At 39.4% G+C, this 23663-nt stretch overlaps 4 protein-coding genes across 6 annotated transcripts in view; 2 read left to right on the forward strand and 2 right to left on the reverse strand.

Moving 5' to 3' along the window:
* The window catches only part of LOC106923738 (coiled-coil domain-containing protein 148), a 31207-nt gene extending 26792 nt beyond the window's left edge, over nucleotides 1-4415 (forward strand). The window contains exons 11-15 of the mRNA XM_014996989.2: nucleotides 603-743; nucleotides 1441-1559; nucleotides 3269-3386; nucleotides 3578-3712; nucleotides 4182-4415. Coding sequence (XP_014852475.2) covers nucleotides 603-743; nucleotides 1441-1559; nucleotides 3269-3386; nucleotides 3578-3712; nucleotides 4182-4325 — 657 coding nt within the window. The 3' untranslated portion in view covers nucleotides 4326-4415. The remainder of the gene's footprint in view (nucleotides 1-602; nucleotides 744-1440; nucleotides 1560-3268; nucleotides 3387-3577; nucleotides 3713-4181) is intronic.
* A 1003-nt stretch (nucleotides 4416-5418) lies between these two features.
* On the reverse strand, nucleotides 5419-8169 carry upp2 (uridine phosphorylase 2). Its single transcript, XM_014997002.2, has 7 exons — nucleotides 7951-8169; nucleotides 7752-7866; nucleotides 7514-7672; nucleotides 7265-7379; nucleotides 6958-7167; nucleotides 6732-6878; nucleotides 5419-6197 (listed from the first exon to the last, which is right to left on the reverse strand). Exons 1-7 carry the CDS (start codon nucleotides 8001-8003, stop codon nucleotides 6055-6057), a joined length of 942 nt encoding a protein of 313 aa, XP_014852488.2. The 5' UTR covers nucleotides 8004-8169; the 3' UTR covers nucleotides 5419-6054.
* Nucleotides 8170-8904: 735 nt separating this feature from the next.
* On the reverse strand, nucleotides 8905-12697 carry LOC106923757 (uncharacterized protein C7orf57 homolog). 2 transcript variants are annotated; one of them, XM_014997014.2, is made up of 8 exons: nucleotides 12554-12697; nucleotides 12318-12364; nucleotides 12005-12169; nucleotides 11806-11902; nucleotides 11514-11631; nucleotides 11225-11301; nucleotides 9516-9633; nucleotides 8905-9210 (listed from the first exon to the last, which is right to left on the reverse strand). In XM_014997014.2, exons 1-7 carry the CDS (start codon nucleotides 12625-12627, stop codon nucleotides 9549-9551), a joined length of 663 nt encoding a protein of 220 aa, XP_014852500.2. In that variant the 5' UTR covers nucleotides 12628-12697; the 3' UTR covers nucleotides 8905-9210; nucleotides 9516-9548. The 2 variants fall into 2 exon arrangements, with proteins under 2 accessions (XP_014852500.2, XP_087857502.1); XM_088001376.1 differs by having other exon boundaries at nucleotides 9536-9633; nucleotides 12554-12696.
* A 3064-nt stretch (nucleotides 12698-15761) lies between these two features.
* Nucleotides 15762-23663, forward strand: part of LOC106923764 (activin receptor type-1) — a 35478-nt gene continuing 27576 nt past the window's right edge. The window contains exon 1 of one of the 2 annotated variants that reach the window (XM_014997042.2): nucleotides 15762-16324. The gene's annotated coding sequence lies outside the window, so the exon portion shown is untranslated. Of the gene's footprint in view, nucleotides 16325-18838; nucleotides 18935-23663 lie in introns of those variants that run through there. The other variant, XM_014997049.2, reaches the window with a different exon arrangement.

The following is a 23663-nucleotide window of genomic DNA, read 5'->3' on the forward strand; positions in this document are numbered from 1 at the left end:
TTGAGCCCCCATTTGCGGACGCCTCTGAGTAAAATTCAGTGCAACCCGTTGTCTTCAAAAGATACCTGATTTGTACATGGAATGCCTGTTTGTAATTTGATCTCTGTGTAAACTCAGAGGTGTGACAGAGAACATTAGTTCATAAAGACAGAGGTACACAGCTGACTGATCAGAGTTAAGGCTGTGGAGAAAAGCTGGTCGCAACTGATAGAAAGATAAAATGCATCTATTATATGCTTAAGCATACTCGACTTTGTGTTGGCCTGTCACATTCCAGCTCAATAAAATATTAAACTCAAGGTTTTAATGTGACAAAAGTCAAAAAAAAAAAAAAACATTTCTACACTTATGAACACTTTTGGAAGGCAGGTCTAAGTCACTTACTTCAGAGTTACTCTCGTTACGATTTAGTGCTCTGACAAATCCAGAGGTGATCGCACATAAAGTGTTAAAATCGCTTCTGCCATCTCCTTTGGCATCCGTTTGGCACTTTGGCATCTCGTTGTCTGCTCGTAGCTTTTTCAAAGTCACTTCGCATTGATGCTAATCTGCTTTTTTTGTTGTTGTTGTTGTTGTTGTTTCTTCCCGGTGCGCGTTCATAGCTGCAGCAGTGGAGGGCCCAGCAGGAGGAGGTGGCGAAGCTGGAGGCAGCCATAGCAGCAAGACGTCAAGAGGAAGAAGAGGAGAGACTAAAGAGGGAGCAGGAGAAGGAGGCTGCCATGAGATTCCACCAGAAAGAGAAAGTAAAGACTTTGTCTATGTTTCTGTCCTCGAAAGGTGTTACTTGCTGCAGCATTTTTTTTTTTAATCAGTAATGTAGAGCAAATTTATCAAAAGTCTTTAAAAGAAATAAGAGTAGTCAGGAGAGCTTTATTGGTATACATTACTTATGATGTTGATATAAGCTTTGTTGGTCTAATTTGATTTGATTTAAAAAGGATGAACCTGGGTCAATGGAAAAAAAACCCAAAAGAAAAGTCAATGCAAAAATGGAAATGATGCACACAAAAGAAAACCCTTGATGTTATGAAATTGAAAGCATGTGCCATTATCATTACACGGGGCTTTTGATTATCCGTTTTAGTTATTGAACGCACAGGTGTGATAATACCAGAACGTGTTTGTTTCTGACTGTTTAATTAACTCCCTCCTCAGGGGTCCACTATTGGGAGGGAGGGGAGGAACTGGCAACCTGGGACGCTGTCTTGATTAATGAGAACATTCAGGCCTCATTGGATTCCATATAATTTAGCACCATAGTCAGACAGACCCTGAAATTTCATCTCATTTTCTCGATTTATATTTATCTGATTCCTGCCGCCTCGCTCAATAGGACATGATGATCCTGGGAGTTTTCCGAGAGTCAACTTTGTTGCTGCGTGATTGCTCTCCTTGTTAACTTTCTGTTGTTTGTCGCGCTTCGTTTTTCTGTTCTTCCAGCTGAGACTGTTTTATTTAAAGCAGCAGAGGAGGAGGGAGTTGCTGGAAGAGAGGGATCAGAAGGCACTCGCAGCTCTGAGGAGCGAAATGGAAGAACAGGCGAGAAGAGACAGGGAGAGGTGAGTGCTGGATAGAGGGACCTCATTTCTTTGTATGTCAGTGTCATGTGTTGGCCTGCGGTGGGCCTGGCGATGGATCTGGTCTGTCAGTGAATGCTGGGAATAGGCGCCGGCCCCACCTTCAACCTTGAAAAGATAAACAGTGGATGTGATGCCAATAAGCACACTGATTATATCTATCGATTTAATTCTGCCTTATTCTCACGGCTGCCACAAACTGATTTTTTGCTGGTGGTAAAAGTCATCAATAAAGCTGCCAATGCACACATTTCCTTTCTTCGGCAATCAGAATTGGACAAGGCTTGATGGTGTGCTCTGCTATTATTTGCCTTATCTCATGGCTGCAGTAGATCCAGTTTCCTCAAAACAATTTAAAGGGCCCTACTCTGACTTTTGAGAACCCCCCGTCCTTTTTTTTAATCATAATTACAGACTAAAAGCCTGTTTTTTGGAGCAGCACTCATCTGTCGGTTTTAAGTAGCTTCTGTGTCATGTTCCCATCTAACGAAAGGGTAAAGTAAACAATGATTTACTGATCACGTGAGCATGAAGCACAGTCACAACTAATGAAAATACTGATATCAACAAGACTCTGGTGTTTCTTTTAGTTCTATATGATCACCATCTGTCTATTTGCTGCAGTAAAAAACAAAACAAAAAAAAAGTAAAATTCTTTACTTGCAAAGAAAGCCATATCTGAATACCCTTCTTAAAAAGGTAAGCTAACATAGTTACAGCACTTTTTGAGGTTGTTGCGCCACAAACATGCTCCAATTTTGCAGACACGCTCACAGTATTTACATAATTTGTGCATACCACTTGTAAGAGACGCTGCTATTGCTTTACTTTGCTGGTTATTTTCGATTGGACTTGTAGGATCCGAGATTGAATCAAAGAAAAACTCTTCCGACATGTGAGGGTTTTAAGCTCTCACAGGGGCCTTTTGGATCATGTTGCTTTTTGTTTCATTGAAGCTATCCATGCTATTAACAGTCAGCGTGTTTACAGAGCTTTTGCTCTGGCGTGCATTTGCACAAATCCAAACAAAACAAGTCGGGACACAGAACCAGTTTCCTTCTTGAACTGCATGATGGCCAGTCAGACATTCGCATGGTATTTGTACTCACATGTAACTTGCAATTGAACATGCAGTTTTCTGGAGTCTGGGAATTGCATTCTAGGAGGAACAATACTTCTGGATTATTGAATTATTTGGATTTTCCACATAATCACACAAGAAAGCCGTGTGCTTCAGGTGTTGCCTTTCAACGGAAAAGGTTACATTTGATTTGACGTCAGGCAAAAAGAAAATGTTAGATTATTAAAAGTGTGTGTTGCTGTCTGGTTTCGGTTATTCTTGACAGGTGTGAAGTTTCACAAAGCGCACTTCGTTTTCGAGCTTTTCTGATGTGGCACCATACGGGGCAAGGCGAGGAATAATGTTAAAGCGGCTTCATGATGGAGTAAGCCGCAGCTTTTAGACTGCGTTTTGTCAGGAAGAACAAGTGGGGGGGGGAGCTGAAAAATAGATAAAAACAGATAATCTGAGAAGAGCTGCACTCTGGCAGCACCATTAAAAAAACCCCACTGCCACCTGCAGGTTCGGTGTGAAGTGATAGGTAACGCTGCCTCTGGCCGTGGCCAAGGAGCAGAGGTGTCATCCAGGCCTGATGTCCGACAGCCTCTCCCTCTCTCTCTGCTCCCTTTAGGGTGCTGTTTCGCGCTGATGTGTTGCAGAAACGCACGAGGGAGAGAGAAAAGCAGGAGCTGGAGCAGCAGAGGGAGGAACGAGAGAGGCACGATCGTCTGGAAGCTCTCAGAAAGCAGGTGAACTATTTGCCGGCCTTAACGGTTTGAGCCACTCAGCTTTGTTCTGTCAGTTCAAATTACTCACAAGGGAAGAACTGGACTCATCCATACCCGGGCAGAAACATCAGTGCCACCTTTTGGTTGCAAGTGAGAACACAGTCGTGAGTTTTCAATATCAATGTCTTTTTTTTTTTTTTTTTTAATCTCAGGTTGAGGTGGTGGCAGAGGCCGACCCAGAGAGGATGATGGCGGATACAAAAGCTTGGAGGAGCCGATGCTTGAGTGAGAAAGAGTTTGAGCTGCAGAGGCCTCTCTACAGTATTAACACGTACACAGACAAACAGGTGAGGAATGATAATATCTACCCTCCGCTCACCTTTACCTGTTGTTTAAAAGATGCCAATGACTGGGCGCATTATCATCTGCTTCAATCTGCTTGTTTCCGCTCCCTATATATCGACTTCAGATAATCGCTTTCCCCCCCGCCACCCTGATTTCTACAGCTACAACAATCAGTCGTTCACGTTTTGTTTCACTTTGGTTGAGACTGACCCATGCCATCTGGAAAAATACACAAAGCAAGTGACTTATCAAACAATGATTGCCCTCATATCAACACACAGCCAAGATCCCAAGGACACCATGTAAATCAATAAGCTGCAGAGGCTGCTGGATCTGTGGCTTCTTTGTCCCAGTTCAGAGCAAGAAGAGAGAGAGAGAGAGAAAAAAAAACCCATAGTTGTGTAATTTAGTGGAAAAAGCTGTAAATATGTAATTAATTTACTACGTACCGGTTGCATGTCTGTCTCCCAGATTGTGTCAGATCCAAGAGTCCGAGCTGAGCAGGCTTTCCGAGAAGCTGGAGTACACCAAAACCAGTACGCCAAGGAGGCCCTGTCCCAAATCAAGCCTCCTAAGCCACCGAGACGAGACACAAAATCCACACTTCAGTTCTGACAAGAATTGTGTTTGGCTCATGTTGTTTTGCTCCAAGCATTTTCCTTTTTCTCTTTCATTTAAAACAGTAAATAAATTCATATAGCGCCTTTCTTGTTGCACTAATCGCTCCGAGTGCTTTACACTGTCACCACATTAGCCAGTTAACTTGGACACTTCCACTGATTCACAGATTAGTAGGCAACATGGTACAGGGGGGAGGGAAGCTGGAATCAAATCCACAATCTTCCTATTGACCACAGTCGCCCCAGATCTTAATAGAGCTAAACGACGCTGCAACTTAGAATGTTCCCGTCTCAATGTTTGTCATACCTCATCCTGACCTGAGTCATTTAAGAATAAATATGGACCAATAGTGAACACCTGGCTACTATTTTAGCAGATAAAGACTCTAGCTTAAATACCATAAAAATGTATCATTTAGCAGCATCTCAACACATTTCAGATGCTGAATATGAATTTTGTCAGAGACTGACATATTTTGTCGTCACATGCCAGTTAAGCTCTTCAACTACTCGTATCTTAATATCCTGCTGCATTTTTTTTTCTTCTTTTTTTATACCGAGGAGTTTTCTAAAGTGTCTGCTACATGTTTTGAAGACTTGTTGTTAATGCTGCTTCAACATGCTATAAGGCTTACAACGGAGCAGATAAAACTTACTGGAAAAGTTTGGACCTGTGTTTGAACATAAGCTTAAATTGACAGGGGTTTCAGGTGCTATTTTGCAGCTGAAACACTAGTTTATTAGAATTAATAAACAAGCACAAATACATTAGATCAACAATAATGTGCATGGCTGAGAATACAGTTTTGCAAGCCATGCATATAGAAATTGCAGCAGCGATTTGAAATTATTAATGCTAGCCATTAAAAAAACGCTCCTATATGATCCTAAATCTGATTCTTCATCCCTGGTGTAAACATAAATACGTAGCACTTGATGCTGCTTCCAGCCATTGCTGGGGTGCTGCCAAAGTTCCCTTTATTCCAGTATGAAATGTGTAGCAATTAATTTAAGACTTAAATTCTATTATAAGTAATAAACTTCATGCATTGACCTAGCATTGCAACAGGTCACATCCAACAAAGGAATTGCTGATGGGTGTTTATTTATTGACTGCTTACATAAAGTTCTTTTTTTTTACAATAACATACGTACAGCATAAACTGCTAAGTAGATCTTGAAAACATGTAATATTGCAATTTATTGTCTGTGTTGCTTTATTACAAAAATAAATGCCTTTCAAACCACAGATCACTGTCTAAGCTACAGTATAAGCTGTTTTTTTGTTTTGTTTTGTTTTGCTTCAATAAGGTGCTATTTAATTTTCAGTCATTCAGATACAAAATCAAAAATATCAAATATCAAATCAAAATAAACATAACATTTTGGAGTCTAACTCTATGCATGTCAGCCTTGGTGGCACATATACAACGGTTCACATCAACATGAAAATGAGCATTTAGGATCATATAGAACACATTATTGTAAAGATTTGTACTACCTTACAACGATAGTGCATTTAATATGAACATATGCAACAAATACTTAAATATCTGTAAAAGCAATGTGAAAATATTTATTTCAACTTCATCAAATAAATCATAAAAAAAAGCATATAAATATTTCTCTAATTTAACTATTAACATTAGGTACAGTGTATGTATATATACATTATTAACATGGTAGCTATAGATAGTTTTTTTTTCACAGGAGGGGCAAAGCGTTCAGGCAACAAGTCCTAAACGTTTCTTGATGAAGTGGGACACCAGGACTTGGGGTCTCTGCTGGTACTCCACCAGAACGTCGTGAGAGGAGGTGATCTGGTCGCCGTCGAAGCGGTTCAGTAAGGCAACGCACACCACAGCCGCTGCAGGAAGAAAGGAAGTGATGAGTGCTGGTACAATACTGTCCCAGTGCCTTATGGTTGATTCCTGCCTCTGCTGAAGGTAGAAGACTTAGAAGTATTCTTTTAAGGTTTCAATTATTACTCCAGCCGTTTCTCGGCTCTAGATCAACACACATCTCCCCGACTTTCGCATTTTGACGAGAAGTGTCTGTGCTGCGGTTCATTTAAGCAGTTTAAATAGAGTAGTATAAAATTGTGAAAGGTTCAAATGTTTTTCTCTAACATGGACATTGTGTCCCTCTACTGAATAACAGTACACATTAGTGTGAGATTTTCCTAATGCAATTAAAGATTAATTCATCCTAAGGCTGACTCTACACGTTTAGCTAGAAATGCTTATCTCCGTAAAGGATGCTGCAGGTCGGAGATTTCTTGCTCAGACAGGAAGTGTATTTCTGTCTGTCTTGAAACATCAAATTAGACTAATTGCCTGATGTGTTCACAGCTCTTGTACTGGGTCATTCTAGTGTTCAACAATTTGTTATAAATAGACACCTTTCAGGCCACAGACTCGGCACATGGCGGCAAAGACGGTGGATTCCATCTCGATATTCCTCACTCCAGCCTCGTAAGCTTTTCTCAGATACTCCAGCTTTTCCTCGTGAGAAAAAGAGCAAAGAGCTCCGTCGAGTCTGCCTTGACCTGTGGAGACACAGAATATTTCAGTACGCGAGTCCAAGAGGACTCAGAAGTGAATTATGAATGATGTTTTGCTTAGTACCTTCGTAGAAGTCATGGGTGCACATGGTGTTTCCAATGACGGTTGGGAAGTTTTGCAACTCGGAGGAGCATTGCAGAAGCTCGTTGGCAACTCCTTCATCCAGCTCAGTGCTCCGAGTGATGACTTTACCCAGAACAACTTGTTCAAACTGGGGGAGGAAAGAGTAGTCCACTGCTTTATCAGTGATCACCACCGTGCCTGGAGCCAAACCTGCAGATGATGCAATACAATGGTTTTATAGATGAAAGTCTATATTAAAAAAATAAAATAAAACTGTCGGCAGGAGAAAAATATAATCTGGTCTCACCGACTCCACCAGATGTTCCCAGTCGAAACAAGACCACATCACGGCACCGGGCGTGATGGAGCAGCTTAATGAGCTCGTGCAGCATGATGGAGATGGAAGGGACACCCATACCATGCTACAATTAAAAAAAACAAACAAACAAAAAAACATCTTCTAAAAGCTGTAAACTTCATATTTTAAAAATCTAGCTGTAGAAGTCTGTGATGGTGAGCGCAGATTGCACTCATCTCTGTAAAAACGAATACCTACACTTATAGAGAGCACCGGTCCCACTTTGTACATGGAGTAGCGATCGGTCCCCTCGCAGATATCTCTGATGTCTTCTGGGATTCCCGGCAGTTTCAGCTCGTGGTGCATGAACTGGGCAAAAGCCTTCATTCGATTTGCACTGCCACCAACACACACAAACTAACAGAGAGGAACCAGTTAATACAGTGAGTTTTGTTTTATGACTGGCAGGCTTGTATTTCCGTCGCTAGGCTTTTACCTTAATATCTCCAAACATCTCTGGAAGGTTGTGAGTCTTTGTGCTCAAACTGAAGTGGTACAGAATGTCCTCCTCCATTGTGTCCAAATAGGGATTTTTAACTTGAACCTGTTGCCTAAGAGTATTTTACTGCATATTAAAACACAGTCAGGATCACATCCATTGTACGCGCAGAATCAATAGAATACAAACCACTCACTTGATGTAGTCATTGTGCTCATTCCCCATGCAGTTGAGAAGAATCGGTGCCATGACTGTAGGTGATGCTTTGAAATAAAGTCTTAGATGTCTCAAATGCACTTGATGCAACTGTGTTTTGAGTAAGAGTCAACCCAACAGTGGGGTTGATATACCCGTCACCCCTGACCTAGCCACTGATTGGTTCAGAAAAGAGGAGTAGCAGCACTTGCGCTTCTGCTTAAAGTATCCACCACTTATAAGCAAACAGGGGAAGCACAGTGATGTAGAAATATTTAACTAAAGCAAAAAAAAAAAAAAAACACTCCATAAAACAACAGTAACAGGAACAGGCTGTGAGACATAAACAGTGAGGTATGAATAAACCCTGAAGTGTGTAATGTCTACAATTCAGCCAATGTGAGTTCAGAAAATATCTGACGCATACGGATAAAACCCACAGAGGGAACGCGGAGATAACCTCTGACCTTTACATGCAACAGTTTGACATCAAAGCAGCCGTATACAGTATGTTCAATGTATAACCAACAACCACATGGTTCATTCAGATGATAAACACAGGAGATGATTATGTTTTCAAACCTCCACGGATACTCGCGCAGCACTTTTTAAAGAAGTGTATTATTTTTAACCTACAGTAAGCACAAAACCTTTCATACGTTAGGTTAGACAGAATTGCTAAAAGTATGTGTTTTTGCTAAATATCAAATTAATAAAAAGAACTCCTGTAGATGTAAGAAGACCAATTATAGTTTGCAAAATTTAATCGAGGACAAACACAAATACCTACAATCTAAACCATTCGTGTTTTAAATTTTGTAGAAGTGAACAAAACAGAAATGAGACTCATCAGAGCTCGTTTTGTTTACAGAAAACTGTAAGGCGGTCAGGTAAAGAATATGGAAGATCTGGGTGCGAAAGGGTTCATGTTGAAAGCAGAGAAAAAGAATCGGAGTTATTTGCAACTTCAACTTTATTTTAGTAATCGTTTACCTATTTTCACATACGCAGAGAAACTTTAACAAACGCACCTTCGTCACGTAACAGATGAAATTAATGAGGCACCACTTACAGGCAAGAATAAATACAACACTACAGCCATAATTCATCGCTTTCACACTTTTAAAGATGTCGAACTTGGTAAAATGCTTGATCTCGCTCAGCAGGACAAAGTTGAGAAATTAATGTCAGAAGAAAAGATGGCCACCGTTCTTCTAGAAGTGCATGCATCCCATTTCTGCACATCTGGCAGTCCTCCAGCCTGTGGACATGGAGATGGGGAAAAAAAAAGAGCAAGAGTCACTGCATTAATCATCCCCACATAAGTCACTATCATATCTACATAACACTGTCAGGATGCTTCATAAATTTCCTAATGGTTCAAACGTTAAAAGTTTTAAACAGCAAATTTGTCATTTCGTGGCGCTTATTCATAAAGCAGTCACATAAAACCAATACACTGCTTAACAGCTTGCCTTCATTTTGCTTTATCGCATTAGGAGTGCATTCTGAGAGCATGATAAAAAGACAATGGGAATGTTTTAACAATGACAAAGCGATCGTAACCTCACTGCTGCACATCTTACTGGATGAATCAAATCACTGCTGAGGTGCGCCGTCTTCTGCATAGCCAAACCTCAACAGCTTAGTCATGTCAACGGGAGCCGCTTTCTTGTCAAAAGTTCTGAAATGGCAGCGAAAATGATTATTGTTTTAAGTAGATTTTGAAAGAAGTGTAGAGCTTCGTCCATTCTTATTACATAAACGCTGACATAAATGTGTTTCTGTTTAAGATAAACAGATTACAGTTAACATGGATTAAACATTACCTAGTTACTTAACTGTTGGGTAAACCCCGACACCGTCTCCTGAGATAAACTCTGGCTACTGATTAAAGAAGTTTTTTTTTTTCTTTCAACAAAGCACGCACAATCATCAACTGGCATTTCCAAAATGATCTAGTCTTTGTCTTTATCTAGTCACCAAGTGACTAAATGGACAAAGTCACCCAAGTCGCACATCATCTGAAAAGATTTCACCAGAAAGAGGCAAAAAAAAAACCCTAAAAAAAACCCAGTTATGAACGGTAAAAGGGTTTTTACATTTTCCTCTCTTGTTTTGGTTTTCTTTTAGGACCAGACAGAAAGAAGCTGAAACTGACGTAATGTGTAGATTTTGTTTTGGTTTTTCTTTTTTCTTTTTTTATGTCTTTAAAACTTTCCTTTTGTTATGAACATAGTCCGTAACCATGTTGCAGCGGTGAGCAATGCGTCCTTTGGAGTCTCGACATGTCATTGACATTTTCCCAGAGCTACTGGAACACACAGCTCAGATCAGCTGTAAGCCAAAGCAAACAGTTGGACACTCAGACTGTCCTAGAAGCCATTGCACTTTGTTCTGCTGTATTTGACCTGACCGTGCAATGTGCCCACGAGCTTTTCTGCTTTGTCATCACAACATGGGAGTTAGTAGAATTTACGAATCTTACGACTTATGCTAATTACTGTTCGACTTAAACGCAGCTCCAAGACATCTGTATAAAAATGTCAGTTGATTATATTAAAAAGACATTAAACATGCTAGTTTAATGCAAATATTTCTGCAAGCAGCAGTCAGAGAATCTTTTTGTACAGTGCTTGAAGTATTCATACCTCTAGGACTTTTTTCCTCCATTTTTGTCACACTGAACCACAAACTTAAATCTATTCTGCTGGGATTTTATACAACATATCAGTACAAAGTAGTGTAACTCTGGAGTTACACACAGTTACAATGCAGCAAATGTGAAAAGGTTTAAGATTTATAAAAACAGAAAGGATACAAAGTAAAAAAAAAAGAGTAAAATGCCAATACACAGTCAGTCCCAATAATAATATAATTTTAACAGATGTGTCCAATGTACCAACAGCAGTTTGTATTGCATCAGTAATTATAAATGAGAAAATATAATCAAACTGGACGTATTCCTATTCAAAACATCTACATAAAGCTATTGCTGCCTAAAGAGCTCAAAACAGTCTTAAAACTTAATTTCAATATCTTGAAGCATAAATTAGAAACATGTAGGCGCCTATTAAATCTCAGTGTGGATTATTTATGTTGCATTGCAATAGCTGAACTTCTTCCTTCTTTTTTAAAATTTTATTCCAATAAGTACTGAAGCTCAGTTACTAATCAAAAATAACAGCTTAGTTTGTTTATGGGAGTATTAAGACGCTACTTACACAGACTTCAACAAAGAACAATAGCACCATCTTGTGACCATAGTAACTTACACTCTCTTATAATTGTTGCTCCCATATTGATTGGAAGTCTGCAACTTCTCGATCTGGTTGCAATAAGCATCTGGATCCTAAAAACAGAAATAAAGTTAAAAGAATATTTGTGTTGACAGCATGGCAGTGTATGCCTGTGATGAGTTAAGATAAATAAGAAACAAAACCGGGCCGAAAAGTGAGCATATAATGTCACATTGCATCATGAACGGTCCCAGAGCTAAGCTTTAAAGTGGAATAAACAAGCTAAATTAGTACAACTTACCCCATGTGATTAATTACTACACACCTTTTCTTTTCCACTGCTGTCGTCGTCCTCGTCATCTTTCTCCTCCTCTGGTGAAATGCTGTCAGTCCCAAAGGGAGCCTCTAGTGGAGGACAGGCTCCAGGGCTTTTTTGCTGGATGCTGTAAATTATCCCCATGGAAAAAACAAGAGTAGGACACCAAACGTACACAACTTAATGTTATTTTTTCAATTGATACAAATGAAACTGTTTTTAAAAAATTTTCCTTCACACTATAGAGTTTTTTTTAAATCACAAATTAAACAAAATGTAGCATATGAGATCATTTAAACACCTTGGTGTAGTGAGGTCTCCTGATTCAGTGCAGAACCAGTCTGGAGGTTTGTACGGATTTGGTGCGAAAACATTTATGTCCTCATGCCACAAAAGTCCTGTTAAACCCCACCAAAAAGAGCAAAAATAAGGCGTTTATTTGTAGTAATGAAAAGCGAACATAACGCACGATTGTAATAAGGCAAACAGGATGACTCTACCCTTATGTCCTCCTTGCTTTGCAAGTTTCACATAGTCAGAATCGCTCTCCAGCACTGCAACTCTTCTCCCTCTGAGCTTCTCTTCGGGCGGGGTGCTAATGGTTGGGGACAGTCCAGGGATCTGGGAGATGTGCCCATCCTGTGTTCTGTACCCTGTCCTGACACCTGTTTGAATGCACACACACAGAAACAGACACACACGGAAAATAGTTACAACATGACCATCTCATCGACGCAACCACAACCCCGCGAATTCATTGATGTTACTGTCAATTTCTGTTTTTAAGTTTAAAGTATAAACAGCTGTACTTGCCAGATTTCCCTGGTTCATCATAGGTACCCGAGAAAAGTAAGGAATTTCTGGAGAAAATACAAACACGACACAATTAGCATTGTAGCCAATCCTAGCATAAACAGTGCCGCGTTTAAACGCTCCTTGGCAAGAAAAAGTTGGTTTTAACCAAGCCTCGTTTTGAACACAAAACAACACGTAAACTGTTGACAAAGTCAGATAAAGTCCATATTCAAGCACAGCTTCGTATCACTTACTCTGAATTCATCGTGCAAGCGGACAAAAAGCTGTTGCACCCACTCTGTTTGGAAGTTTGTGAACTCGTCTCCATAGAAACGGATTTCTCTAACAGCTGCTGCTCGGCAATGGAAGCTGCTGATAGAGAACTGTTCACACTCTACCGTATCTTTTTTGTTGTTTTATTAGACTGCAGTTATAGTTCAGTTCAAAACGGCAACTCGTTCCCCCTGAGTAAGTGATAAAGAATACATGTTTTCTTTTAAATAGAAAACATGTGATTATTATTCGCTTAGAGGAAAAACAGCTGGAGGTTTCAGGATAGATATCAGAGAGACAACAAACAAACTGAGAATAGCGATTAGGGGAACAAGGAAGCACAGAGGGAGAATGTGTTACAGTGATTCTTGAGAATAGGGACAAAACAGGTCCTATGGATTAAGCACAACATTTGAATAAAATATACACAAAATATAATTTTTTCAAATATCTGACTTAACTAACCTGGTCATGTGAGCGCAACAATGTATATTTCCCTGGTGTTTGCTGAATATTTTTTTTATTTTAAACATTGTAGTCGGTGGATGATGCCTGTAAAATCCCTTGTCCTGGAGCAGAACTCAATATATTATAATAGTTTAAAACAATTAAAGAAATACTAAAATTATATATTATGACAATTAAGTATAAGTAGTCACATAAATAATTATAAAAGAATCAATAAATTGAATTAAAAATAATTTTTATATATTTTCCAACTCCATTGAAATGTGTCCCTAGTTTTTGTCAACACCGTCAGAAATGAAAAGAATGTAAAAAAAAAAATCAGGCAATATTGAGGGGCACCACAACTTCTGAGGACCCCAGGACAACTTCCTTTCTCTTCCTTTGCTAAGAGGGCTAGTTAGCTCTGGTTAGCTTATGTTATTCTTTAGTTTTTTTTCCTTCTTTTTATTAATAAGTTGCTTGTCACAACCATGATGTGTCAACTCCATAACTGACAATTTACAAAACTTTGATGAAATTTTGTGAAATAAAAGCTTAATTTTGGTTTACTGTAAATATTTCATGGACCTGATGAGCTACAATATGGCCTCCTTCAGAATAACGTCATATAAATTGAGGTAGTTTAGCATTTCGTCAACTCCGTCAGATGTCAACTCCATCAGACTTTTTGTGACTCTTTAAGTGAAATTGTTGTCAAATCTCACTTAAATGTGTAATTAATTCATTTTAATGTATTTTACATAAATTGCATTGCTTCACATGTTTCAAGTTTTTCATTTTACTCACCGGTTTGTCACCGCAGTGAAGTTAGTTTCAAGTTGGATATTCGATATTCGAGCTCCGCGGAGTAAGCGGCGTTTAGCTCAAGGTTGATACGATTTATGAACGCTAATGTCGGCCAGCGCTTACTCCGCGGTGCTCGAATATCGAATATCCAACTTGAAACTAACTTCACTGCGGTTAGTTTGTCACCACCTTCAGTTTTGTGTCAACTCCGTCATGCACTGTCAACTCCATCAGATGGACTTTTTGCTGTTTTTTGTTTTAAATATTTCTTTTGTTTCTTGAGAAGCATTTGTCTGTAAAATGAGTAAAAATATCAATAATAGGGTATTTTAAAAATCATTTTATATTTATTTTTGTCAGATGGTGATGACAAAGTTCTGGGTCAGGTCGATTAAAAATGTTGCAACAGGGAGCCTGCACCTTAGCATCTTTACAGTTCCAAAACATTATTTGTCATAGTTGCATACATAAGGTTGAGAAATAATATTTAAAAAAAATATGGGAAAATTAAAACCCATTTCGTCCCCATTCTCAAGAATCACTGCTTACCAACCTGGGAAACACAGTACGGAGCCCCCCAGGGGACATGGGGAATTTTTTTTCTTTTGCGTTCCCTCGCAAAACTTTTGCGTTCCACTCAAAAACATAGAATGTGTAAATAAATTGAAACAAAAATAAAAACAAAAAAACAACAACTGGTAAATTATCTGAAAAGAAAGAAAGAAAGAAAGAAAGAATGAGAGAAAGAAAGAAAAATATTAAAACAATTTTTTTCCTGACATAACAAAAATGATTAATTAATTCTACATATGTTTTAATGACTAAAACAATGCTTGAAACTAAAATGGTAAGACAAAACTTCCCAATCAATTTAGACAGACAGGGAGATGTTTTTAAAAGCTATTTGACTCGAATCACCTCTAGTGTCAGGTTTGTGGCCCAGGCACTTCTTGAAGCGTGGAGCGTTTTTTTTTTTCCTTCAATGTTGTGAACATGCGCAAAGCAGCCAATGTCCCTTTAAAGCCTGGCTGTCAAGTTGCTTAGCAAGTATTTCAGGGACGGCAAGAGTTTCCTCTAGTTTCGCTATAAAATCCTAATTTTGTTGTAACTTTTTAATATTTTTTAAAAATTCTTACAATAGTAAGCAACTTCCTATTTGCCATTGGGCTTAGTTCTAATTGTGTTTTGTCTGATGAGAGCCGTGGTCTTACTTTTCTTATTTTTCAAATAAATAATTTTTACAGCAACATGGTTTTTGTTGTTTTTATAAGCAAAGTAGTGGTTGACGCTTTTCTTCTGGCATCAATATTTTGCACATCTTAACTTTGTTTTCAATTATTGAGGAGAAATATGATGCAAAATTACACTTCAATTCTCACATGCAAAATACCTTTTTAAAATTCCTGTGTATGCAACTATAAACTACAATTTCCTTGTATAAAAGGACATCTTGGAAATTAATAGAAACAATGTTTCACAGTAACATAAATGAAACTATGGACTGTTGGCAAACGCACCTTATTTGCTTTTGCGGGTCTTCTTTAAATCTCTCATTGTTCAGTTAGAAATCCTGGCAGAGACGTTGAAGCCGGTGATACGATCTTTGCCTATTATGCTTGATAGTGGTGATAGTTTGAACATCCTCCTTCTCTTTCTGCTCTTTGGTCCTGTCCTGCTAACATCATAAAGCCTCCTATTTAACTTCTCTGGGATTCGAGGTCAGAGTTCAGGTATTTCTTAAGCTTTTCAGGTGCTAATCAGCTGCTCATTGTTGTGAAAACAATACAATGTTGTCACAGTTGGTAAAAAAAAAAAAAAAAAAACTAAACTAAAAAAGTAAGAGAAAAAAGTAATATTATTCCAGCTGCACAGCATCCAAAGTCAGTGCAAATAATCGCCCAAAACAGTAATGCCTCAATCAGAAACATTATGAACAAAAGCCTAGAAACAAAACAAATCAGAACTAAAGTAACAGAGCTACTATCTTATTTTTATTGTTCCAATTTTTCTAAGCTTATACGACTTGAAACTCCAAAACTGATGGAAGAGAATTTTGAATTTTATTCTGAAGAGCATTACCGGAAACACATGCGCCACAACTCTGACTTAATGATATTTTCCCCACACAGTAGTAAGTCCCTGCAAGGTAACTTCCTCCACCAATCCTGGCTATTTGCCTTGAAACGCCGCCGCTGGAGTAAGACTCTTGAAGCCCCCCCGGGATTGTACTGACTGTCTGTGAAGAAGAACCGGGTTGTAAAATGTACCTTATATCGGGTTCTGTTCTCGGAACCAGCACCTAGTGACTTCGCCAGTTCTTCTTCTTTGTAAATTGCAACCAGCGACCGACGGATGATAATGTTGGCGTCATGAAGACTCTGCTTTCCAGACTTTGGAAAACAAATCGGGTTTTGTCGGTGGATCCTCGGGAGATGGCAGAATAATTGAAACGGTTGCCGAATCCTCATTTTGAAGCACTTTGGAAAAATAGCTAGAAGGTAAGTTTAACTATATCGTTTAGAAAATAATAGATTAGCACAGTGGAAAAGTTTTGTCTGTTTGCTCTTAGAGGTTTCGCTGTGTCTCAGCATTGCTCTGTAAAACCCCCTCCCTTTTTTTAGCCACACAAAAATAAACGCTTTCAGTTTTTTTGTTTGTTTGTTTTTTTTTTATTATCATTTCAGACTTCCTGAACACACAGCTTAATTACACATGTCACACCTCCAGACATCATTTTTTTTTATTGTTAAAGTGAATGCCTCAGGCTGATGTTATTCGCTGATAAACTGGGTAGGATGAGCGTCAGGCTCAAAGAATGGAAAATCGTGTCTGCTTTTGCAGCTGCCAGAGATTTTAAGGTTCTCGCTTCCATTTGAAGACTGGATGCAGCTTGGTGAGACTTTGAGTTCTTTTTTTTTGTCATGCAAACTGTATTTCTCAAAGGGTCGTTGTGGTTTGCGTCCCATCATTGCATGTTGAGCGATATTAACATCACAATCTCAGTCCCGCAGGAGGGGGGGGGCGCAGCTAAAATCAGTGGTATAAGCTGAAACCACAAATTCAGTAAAAATCCCCAAGTATGCCTTTAAAAAAAACAAAAACAAACAAAAAAACGATAAAGTAGCCAGGTATATTATCGTACTTTTGGGACAATCTGGTCAAACAGGTAATGGTTTTTGATGCATGCAGAGGCCTGTAGGCTTGCTGATGAGAGGGTGTAAACTTCATTATAAGGGTGTTAAAACTGTCTGAAAACACTCAGCAGATAATTCTCCTGAAGATGTGTGAATGCTAATGCATCTCGTTTAGTTTCCTCTAGTTTCTGCTTCTCTTATGGTTCATGTTCTCTGGAAGTTTGAGCAGTATGTCCTCCTCCCCCCCACCCCCTGTAACTCAGTTAATTTTGTGGTGACACACCTGAAGGGATTGGACTGATCACACCTCAACAGACTCACTCACTCACTCACCGGTCACTTCGTTAGGAAAACCTCTTTTAATGCTTGATCATGCAAAGAGCTAATGTGCCAATCACCTGGCACTTATGTGAAGCATCAAAGCAACTAGAGTTGAAGACCACTTTGCTGAAGTTTAAACGACAGAATGGAGGGGGAAGGGGGAGTTTGAGTCACTTTGAATGTGGTATGCTTGCGGGAGTCAGATGGACTAGTTGATAGTATTTGGAAAAACGGATCTTTTGGAATTTTCATGCACGACCATATCTCATGTTGACAGAAAATGGTCCCAAATCCCCTATTAAAGTCAGAAGAAAAATTTCAGACTGATTCTCGATAATAGAAGGGCAACAAAAGCTCAAATCAATCCCTGTTACAACTGGACTGACTTATTGGGTGCAATATTTTGTGGGGTGTAAACTCTGCTTGTAATAATGCATTTGGCCAGATGAATGGGCTCGCGCTGCCATTTCTGCCCACATCTTATATAGAGCTTCTTGCTTGAGTTCTTAACGCTCAATATAAGAATGTTGACGACATTCTATTGATATTGTCATCATAATCTTCAACAGTGAAACTGTAACATTCTTTACATTTCTGACCACTACTATAACCAAAAACAAAATCAAAATGCCATTTCTGAACACTTAATATTTTGACCCTTGAATTGGATCTACTGCTGCAAAATATCTTTTTGGGGCTCTCATCCAAGAAAACAATTCTACAATCTGGACAATATCTCCAAAATGGGACAATAACTGGATGAAATGTCGCTGCCTGGTCTCTATCTTTGTTATGACTGCAGCAATAAGATGGTGAGGTCAGAATTGGGTGTAAACGGGAGGAAAACCTAGATTAAACCTGTCGTGGATCAATGATTCAGGCTCAAGGTGGTGGTGTAATGGTAAGGGGGATATCTACCTGGAACATTTTTTAACACAGTCTGACTATTGTCGGATATATCCACAGTGTACTCATCTTATGGGTCCTTGGAGCAGGATGATGCATCAAGTCAATAAACCCAATCCATTTCCAACTAATCTCATAAATATGGCTCCAGGGAACACCACAGCCAAAGATCCTAATCTAATAGAGCACCCATGGGATGTGTTGGAACAAGATATTCACATTATGGATGTGCAGCAGACAAATATGCAGCAACTGCATGATGATATTATGTCAGTGTGGATGGAAATCTCAGAGGAAGGCTTCCAACACCTTGTTGAATCAGTGCAATGAAGAATTAAGTCGGTTCTGAAAGCAAAGGGTTCCAGTCTGTTACCAACAAGGTGTCTCTTAGAAAGCGGCTTGTGAGTGTTTTCACATAGCAAAGTGTTTCGCTTTCAAAAAGTAAATCATCGCCATAACTTAATGCAATTCGGGATCAATTAGAACAGTGGTCCCCAACCCTGGTCCTCAGGGACCGCTGCCTTGCATGTTTTTGATAAGTCCGGACTCTTAACACAGCTGATTCATATGATTGCATCGCCTCCTTTGCACTGCTGCAATTGCTGCAGATGCCGGTTAATCATTTAACCCAGGTGTGCAGCAGCAGGGAAACGACTAAAACATGCAGGGCGGGCTTTGGGCCTTGAGGTCCAGTGTTGGGGACCACTGAATTAGAAGACTAAAAACACCGCCACAAATCATCAGCAGGTAAAAGTACTGAACTTGTTGGAGTCAGTGAAGTAACCGAAGAAGCTTTGGCAGGGCTTAAACATTCAGGTTATTTGTCATAGTCCCAGCTGCCAGTACGAAGTGGCACATGGCGGTCATGTGTTTGTGTGGTCTGGAGAATGTAACCCCATAGCTGACCAGTCACTTAGATCAGACTTCTTTTCAGTGAGGCACTTCTGTCTTGGACTCTGGCAGACAGTGGTCAGATCAGCAGACGTCAGACAGTCACCAAGAAGGTCAACTTCTTGGTGACCTTTAGTCTTATTTATTTGTATCTCCATTTGGATGAGTTGAGACTAAACGTTTTGCTTTGGAATAGAATCTCCAAACTTCTCATCTTCTGCAACTTGATGTTGTCTCTCTTGAAAGGACAATCTAAATTACCCCGTGCTGGTTAGTATTGAGTCAAATAACTATATGTCCTTACAGCAGACCATTATAAATGATTTATAGTTTTTTTTTTGTTTTGTTTTGTTTTTTTTGAAGATTTGGAAATTTAGATAAACAAACAACCATCAGACTGCAAGCTAAAGCTACGCCATTATTGTGTAATTAATTCACATAACACAGTTAGCATTTTGGGACTTTTGATGCCTTAATGTCTTTTAACACATTTCTGATCTTAATGTGTACAAAATAATTGTGATTGTTGCCGTCCTTCACGCATCTACAGTCAAACTATTGTCTAATGCAGCGCTTCTCAGTTTGATCTCGGGAGTCAACAATTGGTTGGTCCCACTCCAGTGTTTTAGGGCCTGGGTCCGACATGTTTTGGGTTTGTCCCTGCAGGAGTAATCCGGTTCTGCAGGGGCCCGCTGATAACACATTCATCTGATTCAGGTGTGTTTGACCAGGGGGAAACGTCTAAAACATGCGGGACGGTGGCCCTTAAGGGCTAACTTTGAACACCACAGATCTACAGTGTTGCATTCCAGTTCAGCAGCTGTTGACGATGGACCGGTGTGTGACGTCTCACCTGTAGATATCTGCAGTCTTTGTGTCCTTGTAGTCTTTGAGTTATAAATTGTCCAGATATGGGTGAACACGTTTGACAGTATTTTTTATAAAAAAATAACCCCCAAAAAAGCAAAGTTGTCATTTTCCTGAGATCTTCTTTGCCTGCTCTGCCATTAGTGACACCTTTTTTTTTTTAAATTGAGGTTTATCGTTTTGACTAAGTATCTTGGTTCCCAGAGCTCATGGGATCTAAGAAATTCCTGGATTCATTTGACAATAGAGGGACCTGAAAAGTCCTCAACATCACTGGTCTGCATTTTGCAAGTATTGCAGTTAGCAAAAACGGGTCATAAATTTGTCCTTGTTAGCAAAGTTATTTTATTTCTAATTACTTGATGAAAAAACTGTTTAGAGCTTTGTGACATAAAAAAAAACATTCAGGTTAATGTGAAATTGTTTGCATTATGCAACATTCTTCCCTAGTTATTGTGAATTTTAAAACTTAGTAGGTTCACTATATATAGGAGTGCGCTGCATGAGTGGGCTGACATGCTTCAAGAGTTTTTGCCAGACTTAACCCCCCCCTACTAATCTGACTGATATTTATCTAGAGATTACAGCCGTCATGCAGGTATTACCCTGCCGGATTGTCCTCCGTCATTAATGTATTGCTCTGTGACTTGAGGCACCCCTGGTGATTCATGGGGAATTCACCGGAAATTAGGAGGAATTTAAACGCACAATAAACATCAATGCAAAATTTTAAATATGAAACGATTACATTTGAGACGTTGTACTGATGAATAAAAGTACCACGTGTAAATTGTCTTATTGAATGAGATTTTTATTGGACAGAAACATGAATCGATAAGATATGACTGATCCCTTCATAAAAATGAGTTGAAACCACTCTCTCCTTCAGAAATATAAATGTGCATGGGAATAGCATTCCCAGATATGCTCAGACGTACTTGCATGAAGTTTTGTTTTAGTCAAGATTATTCTAAAGTGTATAAAAATCCCTGGAGAGCGCCAACTCTGCTATTTAAACTCCAGGACGATCTCCATTAAAATACCAAGTTCCCATTAATTATCATGGAAAGTTTTCAAGTTTCAAAATTGTGGAAATTTTGGAGCTTGAAATTCATTGACATGTTGTTAAATTAATAAAGTAACTTTATTAGTTGTTATACAACTGCAGTGCACCACTCTACTTGAAATGAAAATATCTATATATGGAACACAGTGATTAACCTAATGGATTCTCAAGCTCAACCTAAAGATGTATATATATATATATATATATATATATTTTTTTTTTTTAGTTTAAGCTCAAATGTTAATATTTTGTTGAATCATTAGCCAAGCTTCTTGTTTGTTGGGAATTCCCAACATCCTTTTCTTTTGTTGTGGCTCCCAAATCTTTCTGGCTCCTGAGAAATCCATACTGTCTTCTATCATTGCATTGCTCGAGCTCTTCTGTCTGATGGTTGCAGAGTGTATAATTTTCCCATGGTGGTCTGAAGAGTTTAGAAAACAAAGTGAGATCAGCGTCCTTTTTTTAAAAAAAATTTTTTGGCTAAGCGAGTCTGGATTTCAGAACACAATCACTTCTCTGTACCCAGTCATTTGTCCGTCATCGACGACGGGAACAATATGCAAGTGTGGCCAGAGAGCAGGACTGAAGCTCTGCAGACTTCTCGGAGATGAGTTTTTGGGGATGGGGGTGAGTTCGTATATATATGTGTGTGTGTGGCATCATGTCGCAAAGTCTGTCATTAACAAGGCAACTGCAGTTATGAGACCAAGATAGACTGCTTCAAGTCTGAGCACACGTCTGTGGATCGTAGCTCTTCAATGTAGGTGGTTCTTAAGCTGAAGTGGGTGGGGGGAGCATAAGGGAGGGAGGAGGGCCTGTAAGTGTGTGTGATTCTGTGTGTATGTGTGGTTATGCAGGTGGGAGGTGGAGGCTGAGGAGTAAAATAGAGAGCAGGGTTTGGCCTGGAGTTTAGAATAGCGACCTTGCTTCACTTTTTGTCCTGTTTCTTGTGTGCTTGTGCTGACTTACGAGAAACTTTGACTAGCAGCAGACCTGGCATCAGATGAGGCAGCAGACTGCGGAGGAGCACAGCATGTGGGTTGCGTTTGCTTCTGGTGTCCAGCTTTTTAGAAAGGGGCCCCTCTGTCTGCAGTGTTTATTTTTAGTAAAAAATAAATAAATTAATTTAAAAAAAAATCCTCAAGCCTTTTAATAATCATCAGCCTTATGCAGCCCAAACAGATCACGACGAGGAGATAGCTGTCTGGGACTTGCGGGCTCTACGCTCGCAGCGGGTGGCAGGAAGTTAAAGGGAGAGAAACGGAGAATGGGACGAAAGGGGGCAGCCTTTGTGCATATGCCAGATTTTTTTTTTTAGTCTTGTTCCACTGGTTGGTGTTTAGGAGATCACCCTCATTTTCTCATCTGGTGGCTCTTGCACAGACTTATTGATTTCCTCCCATTCTGCGTTCAAACGTGGACGAAGAGCAGTGGAGACAGGGCGAGACGCTGCTGTCTGCACAGATGCACACCCGCATAGATTTGCAGTGCTAGTGGCTCCTCTCTCCTCTCCACAGCAAACCCCAGACTGCTCTGGAGACAGTCTGCAAAACGCATTTTATAAGCCCTGCACTCACTCCAGTGCTCTTGTCTTATCACTCTGCTGTTAGAGGGAAAAGTTATGGCTTTGTTTTAGTTGCTGCATCTCCCTGATCTCATTTCCAGGCCCGACAGGCTGTCTTGTTTGGTGGGGGCATTTTGTCTACAGTTTGCAAATAATCTTCCATCTCGTACCTGATAACGGCATACAATCATGTCGATCTGCTATGAGGGTGGCGTGCTCCAGCTGTTAGCACACATACTCTAAAACATAGGGGCATGTTTTAGAGTATGTCCATTATGTTGTGTTTTGACCACAAAAAAAAAAAAATAATAATATATAATATATATATATATTTTTTTTTTTACAAAACAGTATAATTTTTGTAATGTTGCACAATTATAGGTTTTGTTTTCAGTGTTTATTTTTTTTGGATTAGTATTTGGAAGCCGTCCTTCTTATGAGACGATTTGATGCATGATGTTGGGTTCACAAGAAATGGACGAGATGAAATGCATGCTTTCACACATCATCGTGTCATTAATATTTGAGTCGGATGAAATTAAACATAATTTCTGTTTTGTAGAAAGGTGAAATATGAGACTTCAATTTATGAAGGTGTTGGAACTCAAAATGATGTTGCACAATGGATTTAGGTGCACAGTGTTATCTGTGCTGTTACTCCACTAATAGATGACTTTAGTATAATCAGTTACTAGTTAGCCAGTCACAGTACTCTTAATTCTTACGCATTTCAGTGGTTTAACATGAAGGTTTTTTTTTTAGTTGTTTAGACACTGGTTTATAGTTTGCACATTTTCAGAGGAATAAAATTGTGTATCCAGTTTAGGGCTGAAACAATTCCTCGAATGATTCGAGTACCTCGATTACTAAAATTCCTCGAGGAAAATTTACCTGCCTCGAAGCTTCGTTAATTTATGTTTTATTAGTTAGCGCACCGTGTTCTGGCCGGGACTTCATTTGCGTTAGGCGGAGCTCTCACTTCCGCCTCTGAGTTGTTGACAAAAGCTAAGTCTCAGCGGCATAAAGTCCAATCTTCAAGATTGGCCCGTGGGGATTTTATTGATTGATGATAATGCCCGACTTTTTAT

The sequence above is a fragment of the Poecilia mexicana genome, unplaced genomic scaffold (genome assembly GCF_051168715.1).
Source record: "Poecilia mexicana isolate PSO_F unplaced genomic scaffold, ASM5116871v1 scaffold_2, whole genome shotgun sequence".
NCBI classification, from domain to species: domain Eukaryota; kingdom Metazoa; phylum Chordata; class Actinopteri; order Cyprinodontiformes; family Poeciliidae; genus Poecilia; species Poecilia mexicana.